The sequence below is a fragment of the Pocillopora verrucosa genome, chromosome 13 (genome assembly GCF_036669915.1).
Source record: "Pocillopora verrucosa isolate sample1 chromosome 13, ASM3666991v2, whole genome shotgun sequence".
Classification (NCBI taxonomy): domain Eukaryota; kingdom Metazoa; phylum Cnidaria; class Anthozoa; order Scleractinia; family Pocilloporidae; genus Pocillopora; species Pocillopora verrucosa.
In genome coordinates, this window is record NC_089324.1 from 1,390,065 (window position 1) to 1,413,066 (window position 23,002).

Consider the following 23,002-nt stretch of genomic DNA (forward strand, 5'->3'; position numbering starts at 1 on the left):
ATAAAAAGATATATATTAAATTTTCTCCTCTTTTTTTTTAACCACATGGCTTTAATTGGCGGTCGTGGACTTTTTCGAATGGATTAAACGAGCGTAACCACGCACACACGCGTATGCGTGCGTAAGAGTAGTTTGCGTGTGAGCGTGTACGGAAGGGTGGCACTACTTTACAAGCGCACCTCTGGGGAGGGGGGGTAGTCACGGTTGATTTATTTATATGCCCCCATTGGAAACTGGAATCGAAGTTTTTTTAGAAATGAATAGGTGAGTAACTTGAGGCTTATAAGCGGGGGTTAGGAAGGGGGAGGTGATTTTTCCTTGAACACGACACCGAGGCCAGCGTTACAAGGTACTGCTGGTAACGCATTGTGGGAAGGCAATGATAGATAGCAATGCACTCTTTTATGAATACCATCCTCTTCCCGAATCGACGGCTAAGAACGTATGGTCTGCAATGCGTACAAACATGAACTGATTCACCGAGAACTGTACGCTCTGATAAGATATTTATTTAAATACATCAATATACATGTATAATATACACTCTTGTCACTCTATTTAACCGCCATGGGCGGATTTTTCACACACATATAACAATATACATGATCATGGTGAATTATCTCATTGTCATATTTTATTGATACCAATCAGGGAGAGCTTTGATGAATCAGACTAATTAATACGTAGACGATGGTTTTCTTACTCAATTGAAAAACGCGATCTTATGTTTCAGGGATCAAAGTTTCACTAAATTGGATTTACCTCCTGTGTAATGCTACTGCAAAATAATCCGTATTGGACATATCAGGATCTCGAATGAAATTTCAAAGGAAATCTCTAATCACCACGTATCAGATATCGGGAAAACTTATTCTAGAATGGGCACAAATATGAATAATTTCCGACAGACGGATTAACATGTGCCAAATAGCATTTCATCAGTGTTTAATAATACCATAAAACCCCACGAAACGGACAATTTCTTTTTGCAATCAATTCCACAGTACTGTGATTGTAAAAGCCCTCTAAAAACCTGATGCACAATTTCTCAATGAACGTTGAACAGACCATAAGTTTACGCATATATGATAAATTCACTTAAAAGTGTTGGGTATTTTTAGTGCAATGATCACCGATAGATGAATAACAGGCTTGTGTAATTTTGAATGCGCACAAGACAACTTGCGGGGGTACAGAAATAGAGAATAGGACCCATTCCCCTCGCAGCGCCGACAATCAAGTTCTTTTTTTTCTAACTGATTACTCAGCTAGACACAAGTACATAATTTATTTAATCATACGTTCAACCATTCCGTAACAGTTTCTATAATTTGCGTCTTACCACGTGTCGCCTATGCTCGCCCAGCCGAGCCCATTTTTTTCAGAGTTCGTAACAACCGTTTGGTGTTGATCCATAGAAAATTCCCTCAATGCTCTAGATAAAAACTGCACCTTTGCCATGTGATTGTAGTAACGTAGAAATGGCCTTGCTTCTCAGTTTTTTCCACATGTCTTTGAACGCCGCTTTAAAGTGTTTGTCATGGAACGGGTACAGAAATGGATTAAGGGCTGAGTTGAGGAAACCAAGAGCTAGGAATACTTCGTAGAGAACAGGAGGAACGCGCGCCATGCATGATACACAGATGTTGCCTATAACACTTAAGCTGACGTACGGAAGCCAGCAGAAATAGAACAGTACAACGATAAAGCCAATGAAGCGAGATCCGCGAACGTTACGCCGCAAACGTTTTTCCTCCGTCTTTTCATTTCGCGCCGTAAGCTGAGTCATTGCATGGACTTCTCCGTTTGTGTTGTTGCTCGAATTCGAGGAGTCGTTAGTGTTACGCGAAAGGCTTCTCTCTATTTTCAGAACTCTCTTGCGATGCTTGCGAACTATTGAATAGATTAACACCCAGAAGATAGCCATGAAAACCATGGGAAATAAGAAGTTTATAACATTCATTAAATTATTGTATAAGTTTGTGGACGAATGGTAACAATACCCGTTTTGCAACACAGATGCTCCGTTCGTAACATTCCAGCCCAAAATAGGCAGGCAAGACCACACTATAGCGTAAATCCACAGAAAACAGATGATGCCAACGGCTCTTCTTGGCGGCATAAGGGTCGTGTAACGTAGGGGCATCCTCAAGACTAGGTATCTATCCACTGTGACGGCGCACAAGTTGATTACAGAGCTTGGTAAGGCTAGTAAAAACATTGTTGTATAGAGATGGCACATGAACAAACCATGTGTCCAAAGGTAACGTTTAGAGTTCATGTCCGCTTTGAACGCAGTGACCAGCCCTGAGGTTAAGATGTCTGATATTGCCAGCGATATGACAAAATAGTTCGTAACGCTCGTCCGAAGTTTTTTGTAGGCAACAAAAGCGTACACGACGAGGAAGTTGCTGACCAACGATACAATTGCTATGATAATCTCGGCTGTAACCAGGAATATCATAAAATATCGATTCCCGTATTCTTCTGGAGTCGCAGTCTGCAAGGGGTCAGTTGCATTCGAAGAATTTGTGTAGTTTGCCATGTCTCCTTCCTCGTAGGTTTGTCAGCTTCCCTCACCTGAAAAAAAGCGTTCAAAAAGACTAGTGTTAAATTATGATCTTTCTGATCTAAAAATTGCTCTTTAATTCTCTATCAAAACATGACTAGCTGCGGTTAGCTTTCCCTGTAAAAGAGATTAATACAAATCTGATTATCAGATTAACATATATTGCGATATTTGCGAGTTGTTGCCTATTTTGTTTACCGATAGCATTGGTGTTGTTCCTGCCGCAGCGGTCGAACATGACGCGATGAAAGGAATTTTTTTTTCCTTCAAGAAAAAACCGTGAGGGAACCCTTGGAATTTTCGTCTTAAGATGTCGTCATTCGTAAATTGTCAGCTACTTGAAATCATGTTCACTTGATTATTGACGGAAAGGATCAGCAGATCTCTTAAAAAGAACTATTCTAAGTAATCAGTTTAGTAAGATTTCCACAGAAATTCTCGGCAAGAAATAAAACGCATTAGCGCGCTGTTAGCGGCGTTCCCAGCATCCAAAAAGTCTTTTTTTAAGCAAATCTAATTTGGGCCAGTTATTCACGGCATTTAAAAAGTGTTACCGCACTGTCAAAGGCGCGACAGGTCGAATACAGTAATTTGTCTCTCTGCCAGTTATTGATTGACATAAAATTTAAGTTTTTGCAACAAAATTTTGGCCTTATGAGAATATCAAAGGTCTCAAATTTGAACTTTTTCTCATTTCCTAGCACTCAGTTGGTCATTTTTGTAATATTACGTTTGAGGAAAGTGCTTTAGAATCATAGATATATGTATTACATTATGCATAAAAGCCCCGGAAACACCTTGAGAGGTTGACAGATGCAAATAAAAATATTAACATTTTTAAAATCTCTATTTTCGTCATTCTGTTTGGTATCTTTGAGGATAACAACTCCCAGAAAAATCAGTTATTTCGATAGAGTATTTCTCGCTTTTTCGAATTATTCCAGAAATGCTCTTTCCATCGCTGTCAACATTCGCTAAAGCAGATGGATTTCCAACGGAAATATATTTCCAATGCAAATGGATTGCATGATGTCGATTATAAGAAGCAGTTGACCGTGATTAATAATGTATTTATCTTAATATATTTTAGCTTTCTATATCTAACAATCTGGCTGATGTACATGTTATCACAGTTTGCTTTCATTAACGGACATTATTCCTAGCCAGTTTTTATTTCGAAGTGAAACTTCGCTGCCAAAATGACTAAAAACACAACAGGTGAATTCATTCATACTTATTTTTGAGATGACAAAGTCTTAGCCTGCTAAAAACAATTTTTATCATAACTAATATAATCAAATCACAACGAAAGCTGAGAAAGCTTGAGACAGAATAAAAAACTAAACCGCGTTTTGTCCCACTTAAAAAACCACACAACTAGTAAGTAAGAAACATTTTTAGAGGTTACGTCCCGTTGCCGCAGAAACGCTGAGAGCAGTTGAATGTCGCTAGTAATCTAGGTGCTTTGTTTTTTTTTTAGTTCGCTCTGTGAATGGTTAAGAAAACAAGCGCTGCTCTCTTAATGTAACCAATCAGAGGTAAAACTAAAACCAATCAAGACTTGGTCGCCCGCGTTTTCCCGCGCTTTAAGCAGTTTGGTTGTTTTTACTTCAAGTTTTCGTTGACTCTTAACGGTATTTTCCTTTGCAGTTGTGATTATTTTGGTTTTTTTTTTATACGGCACTCCATCGAAAAGTGCCATACTAACGTTCGCGCTTTTTTTTTTGCTGTTCGATCTTGGAACTTAGAAAATAACCAACCACGACTTAGCCATGTGCGCCTTCCCGCGCTTGACGCAGATCATGTAAATTTTCACACGAATTTCCGTTAAGTTATCATTGGTCACAATTGTTCCGAATAACCACCAAGTTATATTCAGCTAATGACGTCAGCAAAAACCGTGTCACGTGGTACAAACATGTAACTAGCAGAGTATATAGGGGAAACTATGAGGGAACTATGAAAAATTGACGGGGGGGGGGGGGGAGGAGGAGAAGGGATGGATAAGTAGAATATTACAGATCCTTAAGAATGGGGGGGAGGAAATCAGGTTTATTTTAAAATATATTTTCGTTACACGCCACGAGCTGAAATTATTCAAAATTATCCTCAGTTTTCTATGGGCTTTCGTACAAGGTAACAATGAAATTAACACCTCTGGCCACGAGAATTGATGAACAAAATAATTGAACAAATGTAAGGTAGCTTTGAGATTACGCCTTCCAAAAGCTTTTATATCAATAGGGCACTTAAGAGCTAATTTACACGAACATGAAAAAAAAAAGAGGAAAAAAATTGCTCGCTAAAATGACATGGATAATCACGACGTACAGCTAAGCTTACTAAAAGAGCGACATGAACGCGCTGCTTGATCGCTGTAGTTAAGAATTACACATTAAGCCATGAGTTTTTTTCACAAACTGTGAAATCAGAATCAACCTGTACATAATAACAGTCAAAATAAAATGACCAACTGTTCAGAATAAAGGGGGTAAGTTTCTAAAGAAACTGTGATGCTGTGTCGGTGGGAGAGTATAACAGGGTAATTTGGTATTATCAACTGAGGTTGATAACTTAAATTGGCTACAGTAAAGAGTTTCATAGTTGACGTTTCGAGCATTAGCCCTTCGTCAGAGCGAATAGCAAAGAAGAAGTTTAGGTAGATTTTGTCACAAATAAAATTCAACTTTTTAGAAGTTTTCCTTTGAATAGTCACACGCTAGAATTTTTTCCTAATGCTGGAAAGCCCACGGTAACCGAGTGATTTAAAATGACATCATAGAGTTCGAAGTTCACGGGCTTTCACAATGGATAGAAAATGTCAATCTGACCTTACCCTTTTTGTCGACAAGTTCTTCACCAAAGTTTTTCAAACACGCAGTTTCTTGTGGAATGAAAAGTGTTGCCTCGAAGGTGGAATAAACGCATAGCATTTGACAATTTAATCCGATGTGATGTATGGTAGGCGTCTGAGCACTTTCTATTTTGAAGCGATTCGACCAACAATAACAGCTGGAAGCAATAACGAAAGGAAATAACATGCCTTGATGACAACACTCAATTGGCCGCAAAACATCGCCTTTGACTCACTCGGAGGTAATGATGGGCGAAAACAAAGAAAGCTAAAAAGCATGTTATCAGTGCGTTTAATTGTAAAAACCACAGAATATATTCATTGCCGCTGAGGTTTCATTCAATGTACAAAATGCAAAAAGGCAGGTTCAGCTCAAGGGTAAAGGAATAGAGAGATCTTTGCAAAACATTTATTAATGGTTCGTTGATTTCAGACACGCTCAATACAAATCAGTCTGACTTTCTTTCCGAGTATCTACCTTTGTGGGCGTCCTGTAACACAAACAACGACACGCGATTAGGGCATGCAAATATCAAATTATTTCATGAGATTGCTTATTTTCGGCTGTTATCTTCCTGGTGGCAAAAGATATGAATATGTGACGATCAGAGAAGCTAATCCTAGTCTTCGGAGCAACTCCAACCACGATTTTGCATTTCATCTGTCTAAAGCTTAACTCTGGTAAAAAAAAAAAAAAAGAACAAACGACGAAAAAAATAAATTTCCAAAACTTCTCTACGATGACTTTTAACCGCTAGTAAAAATAAAAAAAAAACTTTGAACCACGTAGATAAGAATTTATCAAGAACGTGATCAAAAGCTACGTTATCCAGTTTTTGCTGAATAATTTGTAATCGGCTTTATCTTGCGAATTTCTGGCGAAGTTGAGTTGACATTTCCATTCATAAGTAGAATGTAATCTGTTGTGCTGACAAAATCCATTTTTTAAAATAAAAAACAGAACTTGGGCTTCTCTAATTTCCACGTTTATACAGGAAGATTTGGCCATTTTAATAAAATCGTCCACAGTATTTTTACAAGAATCAAGTATAATTACAGCTGTTCGTTTTCCTGTTTATCTACTCCGTTCAAACACCGACAATTTCGAAATTTCTAAAGCTCCAGTTTTTTTGCCCGTGTTGTGGTAATTCTGAGATGCTGAAAACAAAAAAGCCCCCCAAAAAAGATTCTGCTCACGCAAATGTCTGTATTATAGAACAATGCAACTGCGTCTGTAGTGTATTTGTTTTTGCGAAACCACAGCAGCGTTCAGGTTTCATAAAAGATCCACCAAAGTTTCTCTTACACCTTTGATACTCTGTTTCCGGCAGTGCCATTAGTCATTGTAAAATTTTTAATCGTGTAATCTCCGGCAAACGACTGAACAAAACACAACAAACATGAAAAGTTTGTCAGGAGTGATCAAATTATTGCACCTCGTTCGCACTTATGAGTTTCATCCACAGAATTGATGGAAGAACCACCTTTTACGTCGCAATAAACAGCACCAAATGCAAAGACAGCTTAGTATACTTCATTTAACTGGGTCTACCATTAAATGGTAGAACTACCATGTATGTCGTAACAAACAGATCAACGCTAAATTAAAGCTCGGTTACTTTCATTTTAAAGGTATAATCCGGAAACTTTTAAGTTAGAAACACCTTATACAGCATGATAACCAGTACCACATAAAAGAGGATCTGGATGAGTTTAACGGTTATCGCTAAAAAATTAGCCGTTACGCATAAAAACTGACAAGTTTTAAACGTTAGATGAAAAGAAAGTTAACCGTGAATGGTTTTCCTTTAAACCGCAACAGAGAGAAATTAACCGTTAGGCGTTCTATGTTTACTATGGAAACTTTCACGGTGAGAATGAAAAAGAGGAATTATTTTTTGTTTTAAGTTCAAGTTCACAGGAAGTTCAAGCTATTGCCTGACAGTTTTTAACTTTAAGTCATCTCTACGGGATGTGTCACTTCGTAATAGAACCCGAACCTGAAGTCTAAATATGCACACTATTCCGGCTTCGAAAAAAACTTAATGCATTGCAAAAAAATAAGGAAAAAAAAGTAAAGAAAAAAAGTGGCAGATGTTTCTTACCTGAGCTGATTCAACACGTTTTTGCCTCAGGAAATGGAAGCCCTTGATTACATTTGATATTATTAATAAGTCCGAGGATTTCGCTCGAGCAACATTCCTAATACAGCGCGAATTCTCTTCATGATTCTTCTCTAGGGTAGAAAATTTCAAAATGTCAATTTATCAGCTTAGAGACAAGTTACGACTGCTACTTTTGGAGGCAACCGAAAGTTCTGATTGGCTACTAGTCACAGGTTTTAGCTACTTCAAGACCGAAAAAGAATCCTTTATATTGATAACATTATCACATTGAGAAGGTATCATATATTTTTTTCGGTTTTCATATCACTCTAAGCACAGCTGTAAACATGGCGATCGACTTCTGTATTTTATCAACCTAAAAGTTCTCAGTTCCCTTCACGTGCAACGCTCTAAGGGCGCGTTCTTTTTGAAACGCATGACAGAGACATGAGAAGCCAGAGGCAAGTCACGTGGACATTCCGCGAGGGGACATGTGACAGGTTTGCGTGTTCGTCCCCATTACTAACCCTGAGACATTGACCCGTGTCCAGGGCTCTTCTCCCTAAGGATTTAGAGTGACTTGGGGGACGATACTGTGGAGAAGTTGTTTTCTAAGTTAAGTTAAATTTGCTTATTTTTTACAATAAATGCTTTATTCAAACTTCGAGCTAGAACACATGATCTGATTAGCAAGATCTGTGCCCATTATCTCATTTAAAAGCCTGACACGACCTTAACTCCCGTGTTTTGATCGGCTTAAGTTTTTTATCGGCTTAAAAATAATTTTTTTTCGTCGAGTTTTAGTGTTTTTTTTTTAATGTGGTAGGATTTTTGCGGAGCATTAAATCGGAGATAGAATGGACTAGAAAAGCAGATTCCTCGAGGAATTTGGAAAATCGCAAAGCATTTGAAAGGGCGTGTTTTCGAGTTCTTAGTTTTCCCTTTTTTTAGCCTTTTTGGCAATGGATGGATATGCCCATAGGAAAATATAGTAATTTTCTCCTGTCATATGGGGTTATCGTTCGATCAGTAAACATGTAGAAATATCTACCTCAAAAACGTGTCAAATATTTCCAAGTGTATGATATCCATCACTGCAATTTTTTGAAAACAGACCCCAAATCACAATGTACGTAAATCAAAAAATATCACAATGTCGATTTGTCACATATCTGTAAGTTTTATCGCATTGAGGTTGATATGGGATTTATTGACTGGTTGTGGATAATTTACACAGGCATATACACCGCAAGAATAAAACAAAACACCTACCATATTATGGTTTGAATTTCTCACACGTTTTGTTCTGAATCGGCTCAGAAACATTTCCATTAGAAAAATGTCCGTCAAAGTTTGTTGAGTTTGAATAAACATGATTGACACCAGCTATATATGTATACGAATAAAGTTGTCAAATTAAGCCCTCATGTGACATGTCAGTCTAGATACGCATGCTTGTAAGGAAAGTAAGTGAAATTCGGTACTTATTGAGGAGACACAAATGATTTTGATAAAAAAAATACATGCAAAAATCTGAGCATCTGAGAGCGCCCCCATAAATCCCAGAATAAAGTGATTCCCTACAGGATATTTTCTTAAAAAAACACTCGTAATTCAGTTTCTCAGATTTAAAGATTTGTTTGTGCTTGTGTAAATAAAATTCCTATCGAAATCTTTCGATTGCATACACTAATAACTTAAAAAAACTGGTGAAATTAGCCAATCAGTTCTAGTCATTGTAAATTAAAAACTCAAATGTGGCCTTTGGATATGTTTCTACTCTATACTGATGTTTTTTGCAACAATTTAGAACAGATTAAGTTTCGCGTTTGAGTTCTTTTGCTACGTTACCATCAAGTTTATATCTGTAAAATCTAAAATGGCAAAATGTAAACGAGTTCTTGCAGTTTTTTCCTATATAATTCGTGCTTCCGTATTTAAGAGACTGACAGCAATTTCATTTTTCCCCGACAGATTTTGGGTGTGTGCGTTTAAACTCTTATAATTTGCCAGGTATTTCAGATATTTACTCTTCATTTGTGGTAAATTACGAAACTGTTTAGTGTTCGCTCTAAATTTGAAACTACAAGCACGACGTACACAGATTAACGAAGAAATGTTTGCTTTAATCAAAATTAGGAGTTCATGATGTGTATTCGATTTCCGTAACTGACAACTTCAGAGCAGAGATTGAAGTTTACCACGTTAACTGGGCCACAGGTAGCCCAAGCTCGCAAAATGAGCCTTCGTAATGGTGGTTGAATTATAAGGATTGGAATGGTAATAAATGTTTACAACCTCAACCTAAAAATTTGAGCTCTTTTTGATCCTGAACGGAGCAGGATATCAGAGCAAGGTAGAAAAGTTAAAATCATTCGCGAATGGCAAGGGTCGCACAGGCCCGTCAACACTTTTTAAATGACCACGAAAGTATTATATAAAGGGCAAAGCAGATGAACTGTAATCGAGCTAAACAGCCCTAAATCAGCCCAAAAAATTCACACGATGCAAATGAACAATGCTTAAGCGAGGCAAGTTTGTTTTTATTCAAGAGTACTAGTATTAGTACAGATTTTTAGTTCAAGTTGGAAGTGCGATCTTTCATACAAATTCTCATCTTTTGCTTATTGCGCAAAGCACACATATTTGCATATTTACGGAATCTCGTTTTGCGAGCTTGGGCTGCCAGTGTTGTCACGCTTATAATTCAGGATAATTAATTTTCACTTAAATTTCAGTTTCAGTGAGAGTTTAACGAATCAGTTTGGCACTGATGCAAGGTAGGATTTGGAGAAGCGGGCAACACAGCCCTATTATGAATTCTAGAACAACACTCCCCCGGATTTGTTATGAAGCCAGAAAACCTCATCCGTACCCTATATCATGTCACAATCTGAAAACAACTTTTATCGAAGTACTGGATGTTATTTTTACACAGGTAAAACAACAAACATAAGTACCTGAAGCGTGCGTCAAGGCGAGAAGTCACTCGTTTAACATCAGCTAATCACGCAAATAGCTGCCAAAAAGCTTACCATTAATTTGGATCGCCCTCAAGAACAAGTCCATCAACAGACAGTGTATTAGATTTTCTACGTAAGGTAAGGTAACTTCAGTAGTAAAAAAACAACTTGCATTCCGTACGTTAGCTGTTCAAGAGGATAAATACGTGTTCCGTGCGTCAGCAAAGAGGCTGAATGTTTGAGGTGCTGTCATTGCAAAGTTATGCCTGATTAAGATCACCTGCACTTTCAGGAATATTTAGTAAGGAAATCTGTCAACCGATAACGATATGAATGTAGAGACACCGTTTTACATAAAACAGAAACAACTTATTTTTGGTAACAATGACGATGGGGGCAAAAACGCTGTATTGTATTTTTACCTGAAATAAGAAAAAGACTCGAATTTAATTAGCTAATCCTCAAAAATTAACGCCCCGAAATTTTGACAGAGAAACTACTGAAGAATAAAAAAGATACTATTTTAAAAGACCGTTGAGAAAATGAATTGGACGATCGACCCTTTCCGGTCGGCTTTGCTCTTTGCCCTTTGGCCGATCAGATTTGAGAGGATGTAAGAGGATGCAATTTCCGTCTGACAAAGTCATTTGCAACATTAAATGAGAAAGGGAAACGGCACTTGTGCTCGTTCCAATATCAGCAGGAACAAAGCCGGGACAAGATTGCGAATCCGGAAATTCTCCTCGATTCCAAAGCAACATGGTAGCAGATTAGGGTCGTTTTCAAAAGTTGGAAAATAACATTTGTTTTTACTGTCGCACACAGCGACTGAGGAAAGAACCTCATTGAAAAAGAATCTACAACTCAACGAGCTTCGATGAAAGCCATGTGTGCTAGAAAAGAGCGCAATTACCAACCTTTACAATATTGCACAGTCATATAACAGCTGTCCGTTATGGAAGTACAATGTCACAACTGGCTGGCTAGGTGAATGTGCCCCTAGCCTTAGCGATTCAGAAAATTAGCATTTTCGACATTGCTGCAGGAAGACTGGTCTCGAAAACACACCCCATTCTCTCTAACAATTAGATGCAAATTTTTAAGCCAATCTCGGCTTCGTGTCTGACGTTCTCCCGCGCTTCTGGCAGTTCAGTTGTCGTTTCAAGTTGGCTTCTAATGATCCCCTGTGGTATTCTCATTGTTCCGTTTGCCGTTGTGATTACACGAAATGCTTTTCGAGAAAAACAAACATGCAAAAAAAACAACAAAAACACAAAACAAAAGTGTACCGTTTTAAAGGGTGTTTTCCCCGTTCCATTGAGAACATTTTATCGAATCTAACAACATGCGTACTTCGTGATGTTTTACAAAATAAATTAATACAACTATTTACGGTGTACCTTTTCTTAATTTTTATCCAAAATGGGTCAGACAGGATTAATGTTCTTAACGGCGGAGAGAGCCCTCTAAATAAAGAGATAGTATTTGTCTAAGATATGTTTATTAAAGGAAGAAAAAATGAAGTCTGCCGAAGTTGTTGAAGAGAGATATGGACTATAAAGAGCCGATTCTAAAGCGACTTTTACCTGAATAGCTATTCCACTTTTTTCGAAAAACAAACGTATTTAAAATTACGATTTTCGAGAGAAGGAAGTATTTAAGCTCGTCAAAGTTGAAAAATGGTAACACTTCCTGCTTGGCGCGATTGACAGCAGATCTAAAGATCTAACGATACAGGATAACTTTCCATAGTATGTCATCAGACAAGAAAGAAATTCCGGCAATCGGAAAACGGGGTTAAAAATTTTAACTGCGCGGCGATTTTCGCTGTAAGAATGACATATAGATTATCAAAAACTTAGATACGGCTTCAAGCAAGAACTAGGCGACGCCACAAGGGATTCATGTGTCATTGTTAAAACTTCATGCCATAATTATTTCACCCTAAAGTCACCGAATGTTATAGGCTATGTTGCTCACTATCATCAGAGATGGGCTTCCACCATACTTCGAAAACCTCCTCTAAACGAGGAAAACTTCTTCGACAAGCAGAGTTTAAAATACTGCATTTGGTGTTGCGATTTTAGCAACAGCTTTCACGACGCAAATCAATCAATATCATGTCAAATATCTAGAGCATGAATCACTTTTGTTGCATATAAGTTTCAGAAAGATAATACGTTATTTTAAGGTAAATTAAACGCAGTAAAGTATTACTAAATTAAGCTTACTTACGGCTGAAAACTGAAATAGCTCCCGTGTAAATTTTCTAAGTAGTGCAGGTTAGGAAAATAGAAATTCTCAACCTCCGCCCACAATATAGTGCCTCAGTTGGGCATGTGTTCTGACTGAGTTTTCACTCTTGTAATGTTAATATAATGCTTCACGCTGGGCGATCGATTTGTCGTACTCGCTAAACAATTGACAAAGAAGGGTGGTCGTGTTTTTTATCTGTCAGACGAAGGTCGCTTGGCTAGACCAAAATTTGGCGGAAAGCTCAAAGTCTAACATCAAACGAAAACTTTTGATGTCGTGAACAACTAGTCCTAAAGTTTCCCACAGTCCAACGTACAACATTTATGAGGATCGTTCATTTCGTACCGGTATCGTTTGGTGACGATTATACCTTAACTGTTAGAGAGGATAATGGCAGACTATTGAATACAGAACAAAATTTAAAAAAACTTATCGTTCTGTCCATACATAAACCACCGACAATTATAACCTTTGATTTCTGAAAATAACTTGTCTGATAGCAAGTCCAAGGTCATCTGATTGTTCCACTGAGGTTTACAAATGATATCTGGGCCTTGCCAATTTTTTAGGCATCGATTGTCTATACAAAGGGTACTTCAATTTCCTAATAAAGATATTTTTACACGTTTTCGAGCACAGCAGGGAATGATAAAGACAAAAAAAATAATAGTAAAATAGGATATAAAGATTATTTTTTATTTTTAGCTATGTGGTTGATAAATAAAGAGTTAGGTTAACTAACGGCAAGTTCAGAAGTCTGGAATCATTGTCATCAACATACAGGCAATCAATCATAGTCACAAAACTACCAGGGTGCTCTAAGGGCTCTTCTCTAAGCTATTGTGTCTAAAAAATTGTTACCCAACCACTGTGTCAATATCTTGTTGATATGGCCCTCACAGAAGCGGTTCTTTTTAACTCTCTTGTATGGAATAATTGTCTAGAAAACCAATTTATAACATTCAATTAATTGGGTCTGCCCTGGTTACCGTTTGTCGAAAGTTATTTAATTGAAATAAACCATCACTTTTCACATATTCACATCTAGCCAAACAAAGAACGTATTGTTAAATTCTCATCTTGATCGATAACGCTCGAAGATGGCTTCGAGATGCTAAGATTTTAAAGTACTGTTTTGTTGCCAGGAACCACTTGTAACATTTGGGAGTGTAACGTTGAATCAGTGATCAGTGTACTTGATTTCAGCAAGTACAATTTTCAGGTACACTGTTTGACAAAGGAAAAAAATCAAATGTGTTGTTATAATGATGAATAAATAAGGAAAAAATTTAAGGCTGAAACGTTGAAGATTTTAATACTTCGCTGAGTTTTATAGTCCATAGACCAACCACATCTTACAAGTACGATAGGAGTCTGGCAAAAATATCAATGGAGAGCGAAGATCTGTACTATTTTAATTCACTCGTAACCTGTATGTTAATTAATTTGGTTTTATGAAAGTAAAACAGAAACAGCTCTGTTTAAACCTAGAGGCAGAGTCATGCCCTCAAGCGTTTTGCAAAAATGTGTCTCTTTCTTGACAGTAAGTCTGTTACCACAGATTTCAAAACCCATAAGTAACTCGCCTTTGTTTTACTTAATTCATAAGTAAAATCGCGTGATTTTTATTTACTTTTTCCAGTTTTAAAGACATGTACAAACGGTATGTCATGCAAGCGCATGATAAAAGATTTGCACCGATTCCTGACACGAACTTTGTACGCCCTAATTAAAGTTATCTAACTATGAATATTCAAAATACCGAGTTTCAGTTTTTATCTCTAAGATCAAAACTGAACTTCTGACGCAAAGGCTGATTTTTGCTTGAAATTTTTTTCCAGCTTCGAAGACTAAGGAAAATTATGGAGTATTTTTAGGAAAAACAGTTATAACTGCATTTGATTGTTCGAAAAGTGTGAAAATCACGAGAATTCGCTGTCGTTCAAAAATCTATTTCAGAACAAAAATAACATCTGGGTTAGTTTACTAAAATAGCTCGCTAATCGGTGAAGCACAACTGGAAGATTGCAGAGGGTATCGTGTGTTCTTCGTAATCGAGACAGTGCTACATTTATTTCACATGGGGACGTTTCTGAATCGCGTGAGGTTCTGTGTAGAGAGTTTGGGAGATGACAGAAACACACTTTATAAAGATATACTTGGTGACGAGCTAATCGGATCAGATTTTCATTAAACAGGCTTCTGCTAGCAGCCTTTAACAATTGATGCATAGTTGTATTGTTTACATGTGATAACGATAGCCCGGACTAAATAGGAAAGGTTTGAGATTTCAGATTGATGGCATCTCTCATGACAAGTAGAAGGGGCATATTTTAACATAAATATTGATTAGATAAACACAATTGAAGAAATGATATTATTTTATCGCATCTTAATCAAGAAGTTACTGGAAATTAATATGAAAGAAATCATAAGCTTATTTAAGTTGGTTAAATTTTGAGAACAAACCCCAAATTGGTTCCTCGCAGCGCAAAAACGCAAACTAAACATTCCTTAACGTCAACCTGTATTCGACATAAGAACACCACACCGCCATCTAAACTGACTTCGAATGTCCGCCCCCTAATTTAACACATGCAAATGAATTGGTAAGTGGTTTTGCGGTCGAAATGCCTAGAACAGATGGAGGAGTCTTTGCTTTAGGGGGGCTATTTTAAGTAACGGCGCTATTGAACTTCTAGAAGGCCGACCTCGAGTGCGTTGTTTTGAAAGCTTTTAATTGTTATTGTATCACAGAGTCAAACACAGCACGTAAAATAATTTGCCTTTTAATGAGTCGACGGGTGAATAGATAAATTAGAGCTTGGCTCTTAAAATAACCTAAAATTTGGTGGCTTGCCCGAATGCTCGTATTTTTGAATTCCAGCGCTGTATGTCAAGACAATACACAAACTCTGGTTCGTTTACACAGCTTAATTTTAGTCCTGTAATTATATTTACACGGACCCATGATCTATCAACAACAATTACCCAGACAGAAAAAAAGTGTGCGTTCTGCATACATGGGCCCTGTCTACAGGTTCTCGATGCTGCGCTTTTCCAAGCTGCCTCTATCTTCAAGCGTTCAATCAAAACAATGTACAACGCCTTTAATCATAACGTCAAAATACATTCTCCACCGGACTCAAACGATGGTTGCAGTCTAAGTTTCAAATGAACCATGCAGAGAACAAAACACCTTTCTAATGATGCATTATTATTATTAATAGAAGACTGGTTCATATACACCTTCAACTGTTACACTGTAGCTCACAAATTTCTGCCTTATTTTTGTTTGATTCCATCTTAAAGCTTTTTATTTTCCATTTATGTGATATTTGTTGCCGAAATAGTTCTTCCAACATCTAAATTAATGCGATTTGAAATAAGTATTTTGTTAGGCAGCGGAACAGGCACAGCAATAGGATAATGTTGTTGTAACTGACGGAAGTCTAGAGTACATAACAAAAACTCTTTATAGACAAACTTGATACTAGCAAGCTCTTGAACGAAAGTCAAAAAACGAGTTATTACACAAAGAAACAAACATACCTCTTTGGAAGTACTTCAAATCAATTCTTGCGGTAAAACTCGTGTTCTTGTCACAGAGCAGAAGTCACTAACGCAATATCGCCAAGATGTTGAAGCTTGGCTAGAGAAACACCAAGCACAGAAAGGCATTAACACTACACTGAAGTTATCGCAGAACAGGAAAAAAGAAAATTTCATGCACTTCTGACAACAATGTGATAGCTGGTTGCTGCTAAGTCATCTCGTATAATCTCATTAAACCGACGGTTAGTCATGCGAGGATTTTTGACATCCTGTTTCCCTCAGGCGAAAGGTCACGGCGCATTTGTGACGTTCGAATTCACAACGAGGTTTGCTGGTGCAGCAAGCACGTTTCACAATGGATCTGAATACCAAATACTAACATTACCAATGAGTTATTACAGCATGGCTTAACTCCATCCATAATGACTGTGATTGTCGCATAATTTGCAGTAAATTGTATGCAAATGTGACCCTGTTAATAGCTTATCACCTTGGCCAATGCTAAAATATCATTTTGTCACTTGTTTAAGAAACGCGACTGATAGGCCTCATCTGTTTTGAGCATCAAAAGCGAAATATTACGTTTCAGAAGCCTGCATCGATAAAATCAGATGTGGTTTTCAGAAAATGAGGCGATAACATTTTTCTTTTCTCTCTTTTCATGCATGATAATTCAGTGATTGCGAAAAATGTACCGAACGCTCCAATATCAGACTTATCCGGCACGGAGACAAACAGAAAGCCATCAAAAAGTTCGATTAAAAATATTGAACGGGTCTGAAAGCCGTAGATGTGAACACCGGAAATGTAACGGTCAAATAGTTATTATTAAAGGCATTTTGGCCATTAGATGAGCTAGCCAATACCTCTCTTCAAATTTCCTGAGAAAAAAAACCTTGCGTTAGATGCCGAAAGTTCAAAAGTTTTCTTCAGTGTTAATGTTAACATTTTTTCGTAGTTAAGAATTTATTCATGTTTAGTGTGCGTATATCGAGTTATGGTGCACGTGGGAAGTTCGGAGAGCACGAAAAATGCGTAAGAGTAGCTCGAGGCGCAGCCGAGAGCAACTCTAGCTTTTTGAGTGCTCTCCAAACTTCCCCGCGTGCATTCATAACTCGATATACGCACAGCTAAAAGCATGAGCAAATTCTTTTATAACAGAGCGACAACAAGGATCTGCGCGAAAAAGCCTTTTATTGTGATAGAGTGCAGTTGTGATTGTTTTGGTTTTGGTAAATTCCCAATTAACAACTGTGTACTTTATTCCCCAGGTTGAACAAATTTAAAAAAAACAATAAAAGCGGAAATTTTACCTCTACATGTTATTAATGACCAATTGGTGACTTTTTTTGTTCCCAGTGAATGTCTTTCGGCCAAAATTTGCTGCAGCTGGTCTTCCGACAAATTTGCGAAACGTGCAACTTACGAGTTTTTTTCGGCTTTATTTTTGTTGCTTGTTGGATCAGGACCTAAGATTTCAAAGAGAAGGAAAACTGCACTGCAGCCTAATAGGACGGAAACTCTTAAGCCAGGTAAAAAAAAAAAAAAAATGTTCACGTCATCTTATTTACACGCAGGCGTGCGTAAATAAAGATTTTGTTCATTGCACGCGCGCTATGTTATAAAGTTGAATTTAAAATAATGAAAGAAATTCTTATTAGGAAAATTCAAATTCTCTTAGCTAATAGTAAAAAAAAAACCGGCTCACTGTTACTGCAACCAGACTGAAGAATTTTTTGCGTGATGAATTGCAACATCAATATAATTTGTAAGAAGTTTAGTCGTTATACCGGGATATCCGCTCGATGCTCTGATTATAGCAATATGTCCAAAATTATGCAGGCATAATTTATGTGACCCTTGTATACATTCCTTTGAGTATTTGTCTCGATAAGGGAAGAAGTAACATTTCGCGATCTTAGTTTTTCCATAGAATAATGGATATAGATGAGGATAGAATAATACTGACAGCAAGATGCATAAAGCTTTGCCAAAGTTGCGATTATTTTATTGAGACTAAATCATTCTCGTCGCTGGGCAACAGGTTGGAAATGAACACATGCTTGGTGAAGTGGAGCACGTTGTCTTTTGATCTGTTTTTAGACTAATTTTCTATTCGTTGTGCTAAAACATAGATGTACTCGAAACCAAATATTGCTCTTTTTGAAATTAAAAATAAATGATTTTATTTTGAGCTGTCGGCGGAAAACGCAAGATTCTAAAGAACTATAGGATAATTTTCGGATTGCCTTATGATTAAATACAAGAAAAGATTGCAAACAATGCAAAGGATGTAGAAAAAATATGCAACACATAGCTTTGACGAATTCGTCAAATTTTTATTTTGTGAAGGGCTCTCTGTGTCTAAAAATAGAGGAATTTGGGAGTCAGCTTTCACGAGCTTGTTCGGAAAACGGAGAGAAATGAAGTTCTACTGTCTGACTTTCAGTTGACTGCACAACATTTGCATTTGTATTTAAATAAGACGTATTTTTCAGCTGCATTTAAAGCTATTTGAGGATTTGAAATTCTTTATCATTAACTTTGTTGAAAGAATCTAAATTTAGATGTTCTAGACTCAATAGATTCTAAGTCAGGTGTTGAGTAGCGCTTTGTGCAATTGAAATAATTTTCTGGTTCCCTGATTGAGCGCCGAGGGAAAAATTAAAAATAAATCTTGTTGCTCAGTATGGCGCCTACGCTGCCTGTGTTTTTAGCAGGAAAAAATCGGACACGTACTGTGAATCCTTGTTGCTTAAACAAAACAGTTTCAGCTTTCGCAAAGCTGAAAGTAAGCTGTTATTTTTCAGTCTGTATGTACTTCTGCTGTCGTGCAGTTTACATGACAATCATTTACAAGTCGCATTAGATAGCGACACAAAAGGATTGTAGAAAACACTGCGCGTTTCGTGTTCGGACCAGGCATACGCCTTTCTCTACCAAGACCTTATTAGTAATTCTCCCATACAATTATAATGATGTGAGTTTTGAGAATTTGGTATCGGATCAACTAATAATACCCCTAATTGATATTTTTCTTTATTCTCATGACTTGTCTGCTTGACAATGTATTGATATTGTAAGGAGAAATTCTTTCTTGGTCATCAATGAGGCATCTCTCCGCGCATGACACTATACCTCCCAAGATCTGAGTCCTAATTCTCCCTATTAACTACTGCACATTTCCCGGCTGTTAACTTTAAAGAGTTAGAAGGAGGGGGGTTAAGGCTCGGGTAAGAAGGGAATGGGGGGGGTCAGAAGATTTTGCTTGTGGCACGATAAAATTTAAGTTATCCCTTCATGAGGTTCTGTAATATTGCGATGATTCCCGTCCCCGCCCCCCTTCATTGGCGGTCAATTTTAGCAACCCCCCCTTATGCTCTGTTAGTGACATCTGATCCCCCTCCACTCCCCCTAAAAACCATGTGACCCCACAAAATCCCCCCCCCCCCACCCGCCCCCCTTAGGCTATAAATACTGCGACTGATCCCGATCCTTTACCAAAACTTGAAAAAGTTTCGGCAGCAACTGATTGTTTACTAGCCATCAGTGAACTTAACCTTCCAACAATTAAAGGAGTTTAATTTATTATTTGGGCGGAAGTTGACAAGAAATACCGACTGACTGATCACAGTGGTATTTATCTCATCCTCTGCGAAGACTTGTTAAAACTTGACAACTTAAAAGTTGGCTCGACTGATTCTATGCCGAAATACTTGTTTTTTGCGGACTGAAAGTTTTGCGCTTTTACGTCTAAAAATTTGGTTTTGGCTATATCCTTTTCGTTTCGCTATCGTAAAGTAGAATAACTGCTTTGCTCACGCATGCGAGCTACAGCCCGCACTTGGGTCACGTAATCTGATGTGAAGCGAATTTTAATAGTTCTTTCGTGCGCGGTTGCTGCGCTATACCGGGGAAGCTTTGTTACATCACATCTCAAATTTTTAATCAGAATTATTTCTTGGTGGGTAAACGTGGTGTATGTACACTTTGACAACACCGCAAATACTGGAATTTCGGAGCAATTTTATGTTGAAATGCTATCATGATGCGCATTGGATGCGCAATTAAGATCGATCGGGTTATCGTAAGAGCTCATTGTTCACTTACAGTCAACACCCTAGGAAACCCTGACATACTTCTTCCCTATCCCAACTGCTAAGACTAGAAACCATCCAATAATGTAGTCGGGTCCTTGAATTTGGCAGTGCGTAGAAATGCGTAGAAATGCGTCGGTAAGGTAATATGCCTTTTGCTAGTATCTTGAATTACTGATAATATTCTCTTAAAAGGAAGGCGTTGTGAACAATTTGAACTGAAAGCAGGTTAAATGCATAAAGTAAGCATTTGGCTAAAAGATTAGCATCCTACGTTGGAGACATATTGTCTGTCCATAAGTAATGAATTCAAGACTAGTTCAATCTGTCACATTTAAACATCTGTTGTGTACGATTACACGAGGACATCAAAGTTCTGTTTCATCAAGTTCAGTAGAGATCCAGGAAAGCTAAGAGACAAACTCGCAAAAAAAATTACGCCTGTTCTGGAGGTTATGTTTAATGCAACAAACAAAATTGAGCAAAGTATAAGCTTCGTAATATAATGTTAGACCTTGGTCGATGGGCAAGTTACAAAAATATTAGTTTCTCATAGACTGCAGATTTGATAAAGATTGACAACCTCGATAAATCATCTTGACAAATTCAATTTAACGAACTCGCGTTTATTCAAGGTTTTACACTTAGTCGCAGCAAAGTGTGCAACATAAAGAACTACCTTTTACACTGGCGACAAGAAGTCGTCTCCTGTTTCAAAACAAACTTTCTTTAGTTCAATGGCCACCATTCTTTTACGGCGTGCCATGAGACACGTTGGTTACCCAATTAACTGTCCACAAGTAGGCAAAAATACGTGCCGTGCCTAAGGCCACGCTAACTAAATATTAACTTATATCATTCCATCACTAATCTCAATTTGTTTGACAGCAGACTTTTAACTAATTCGAACGGCGATCAGTGGAATGTTAGATATTCACATCGCTAACCAAAAATGTATTTTAAAATTATGCGACTGAATCAAGAGGCACGAATTTACGCACGCACGCTTCGGGTACTCGAGGGAGCCATGCAGCTCCGTGAATTATCCCAGATGCATGTGAAGGGCAAGTGTCATCTCTCCCAAATGCCGATTCTATATTCTTTTGAGCTAAAATTAATCTTTTCGTTTCACAGATTCACACTGTAGGTACAAGAATTGTCGGAACTCGCTTTGACTCCAGAGTTATCGAACAAGCGCAACATTCGTCGTAAAATAAAATAGATATCTATTTGATTTTCCTATGCTTAGCTCCTGGGATTTCGAATTCTAGAAATCATAAAATGGTAACGTTTTGTTTGTGATACTTGGCACAGTACTGTTGGGGCCTGCTTTCTTTTCCTCACTCAACCCTCACCAATGTATTCAACTGTTGTTCCTTGGAAATTTCAAGTTTACTCTTTTAATGTTCAAAATTTTGTGAGAAAATATCAGATAGTTTTAAATTAAAAAGAAAATGAGATGAATACACATCATTTTAAGAAGTAAGGATTTGACAGTAACTCGCAAAATTCCCAGCAAATGTTTCGATTGACTACTGAACTAAACGAGAACAACAGAAAGTTACGTTAGGCGTACTTTACGCATCAAGAGGAATATTTTCATGTTTTAGTCTCTGCAGGTCTTGACATCAAATCTAGGAAATGTATCTATTCATGCTCAAGTGAAATAAACATTTAAAGCTTACTACTGACATCTTAAAGATCTCCATAGCAGAAAGAAAAGAAGCAAATTTGGATGATATGATTCTTACCTGATATTTTCCTTTTGTGCAAAACTTCTAGGGAGAGTTCCGCTTTGTAAGTCACTCACTTAGCCTTGAAAGACAGAGGTTAATATAAATGACAGATAGATTTCCACAAACTAAGTCTGTTAACTAAGGTACTTTGTCTTAATATGATTTGGGATATGTTTGGCTTTCAATCGTGACTCATCTTAGATTCTGTGGTGTCTAATATCTGAAGATATTTTAAAAAATTGAGTATCGAAAGTACCACGGCGGTAATTCTGAACTGTTTTGGTTTACAACCGCGCTGATTGGTTCCAAAACTTCGTTTTATTATCCCGACCAATCAGGTGCAAATGCGAACACCGCATGCGACATTGTCACGTGAGTTTTTCCGGGCCAAGCGCTGATGCCACACATTTTTCTTTGATGTCATTGGCTAGTTGTCTTGCTGATGTTCTATGTGATGGACCTCTACAATGGCTTTATTTTGGATCAGAATTCTCCTTGTCGTTCTTTCCATAAAGGCATAAAATTACATCAATTCTTTTTTAGCATGGAGCCTCGCAGAAAAGATGAATCCTTAACATTTCGTGTAACCGAGTGCAAAGATTGTGTGTAATTGACTGTTTCATAATGTTTTAACAGCTTCTGTAACTACACATGTTGATACAGATCACCAAAGGAGAAAGTTTGAGAGCATAAGTATACACAGATAACGAAAATGAGAGCTATTTGTCAAATTTTAACGAATATTGAACATAGCAGGCTTCAAAGTAGTTCACGAATGTCTCCACAGCATTCTGCTTATTTGTAAATGTTTTTGAATGTCTGATTTACCGAACCCAAAAATACTGAATGACTTCCTGAGATGAAAGA

General features: G+C 37.5%; 1 protein-coding gene across 7 annotated transcripts; it reads right to left on the reverse strand.

Moving 5' to 3' along the window:
* Window positions 1-493: 493 nt before the first annotated feature.
* Window positions 494-22,260, reverse strand: LOC131789485 (D(1A) dopamine receptor). 7 transcript variants are annotated; one of them, XM_059106605.2, is made up of 3 exons: window positions 16,688-16,722; window positions 16,300-16,399; window positions 494-2,580 (listed from the first exon to the last, which is right to left on the reverse strand). In XM_059106605.2, exon 3 carries the CDS (start codon window positions 2,543-2,545, stop codon window positions 1,436-1,438), a length of 1,110 nt encoding a protein of 369 aa, XP_058962588.2. In that variant the 5' UTR covers window positions 2,546-2,580; window positions 16,300-16,399; window positions 16,688-16,722; the 3' UTR covers window positions 494-1,435. The 7 variants fall into 7 exon arrangements, with proteins under 7 accessions (XP_058962588.2, XP_058962592.2, XP_058962594.2 ...); XM_059106609.2 differs by lacking the exons at window positions 16,300-16,399; window positions 16,688-16,722 and adding an exon at window positions 22,151-22,260; XM_059106611.2 differs by lacking the exons at window positions 16,300-16,399; window positions 16,688-16,722 and adding an exon at window positions 12,727-12,827.
* Between the last annotated feature and the right edge of the window lie 742 nt (window positions 22,261-23,002).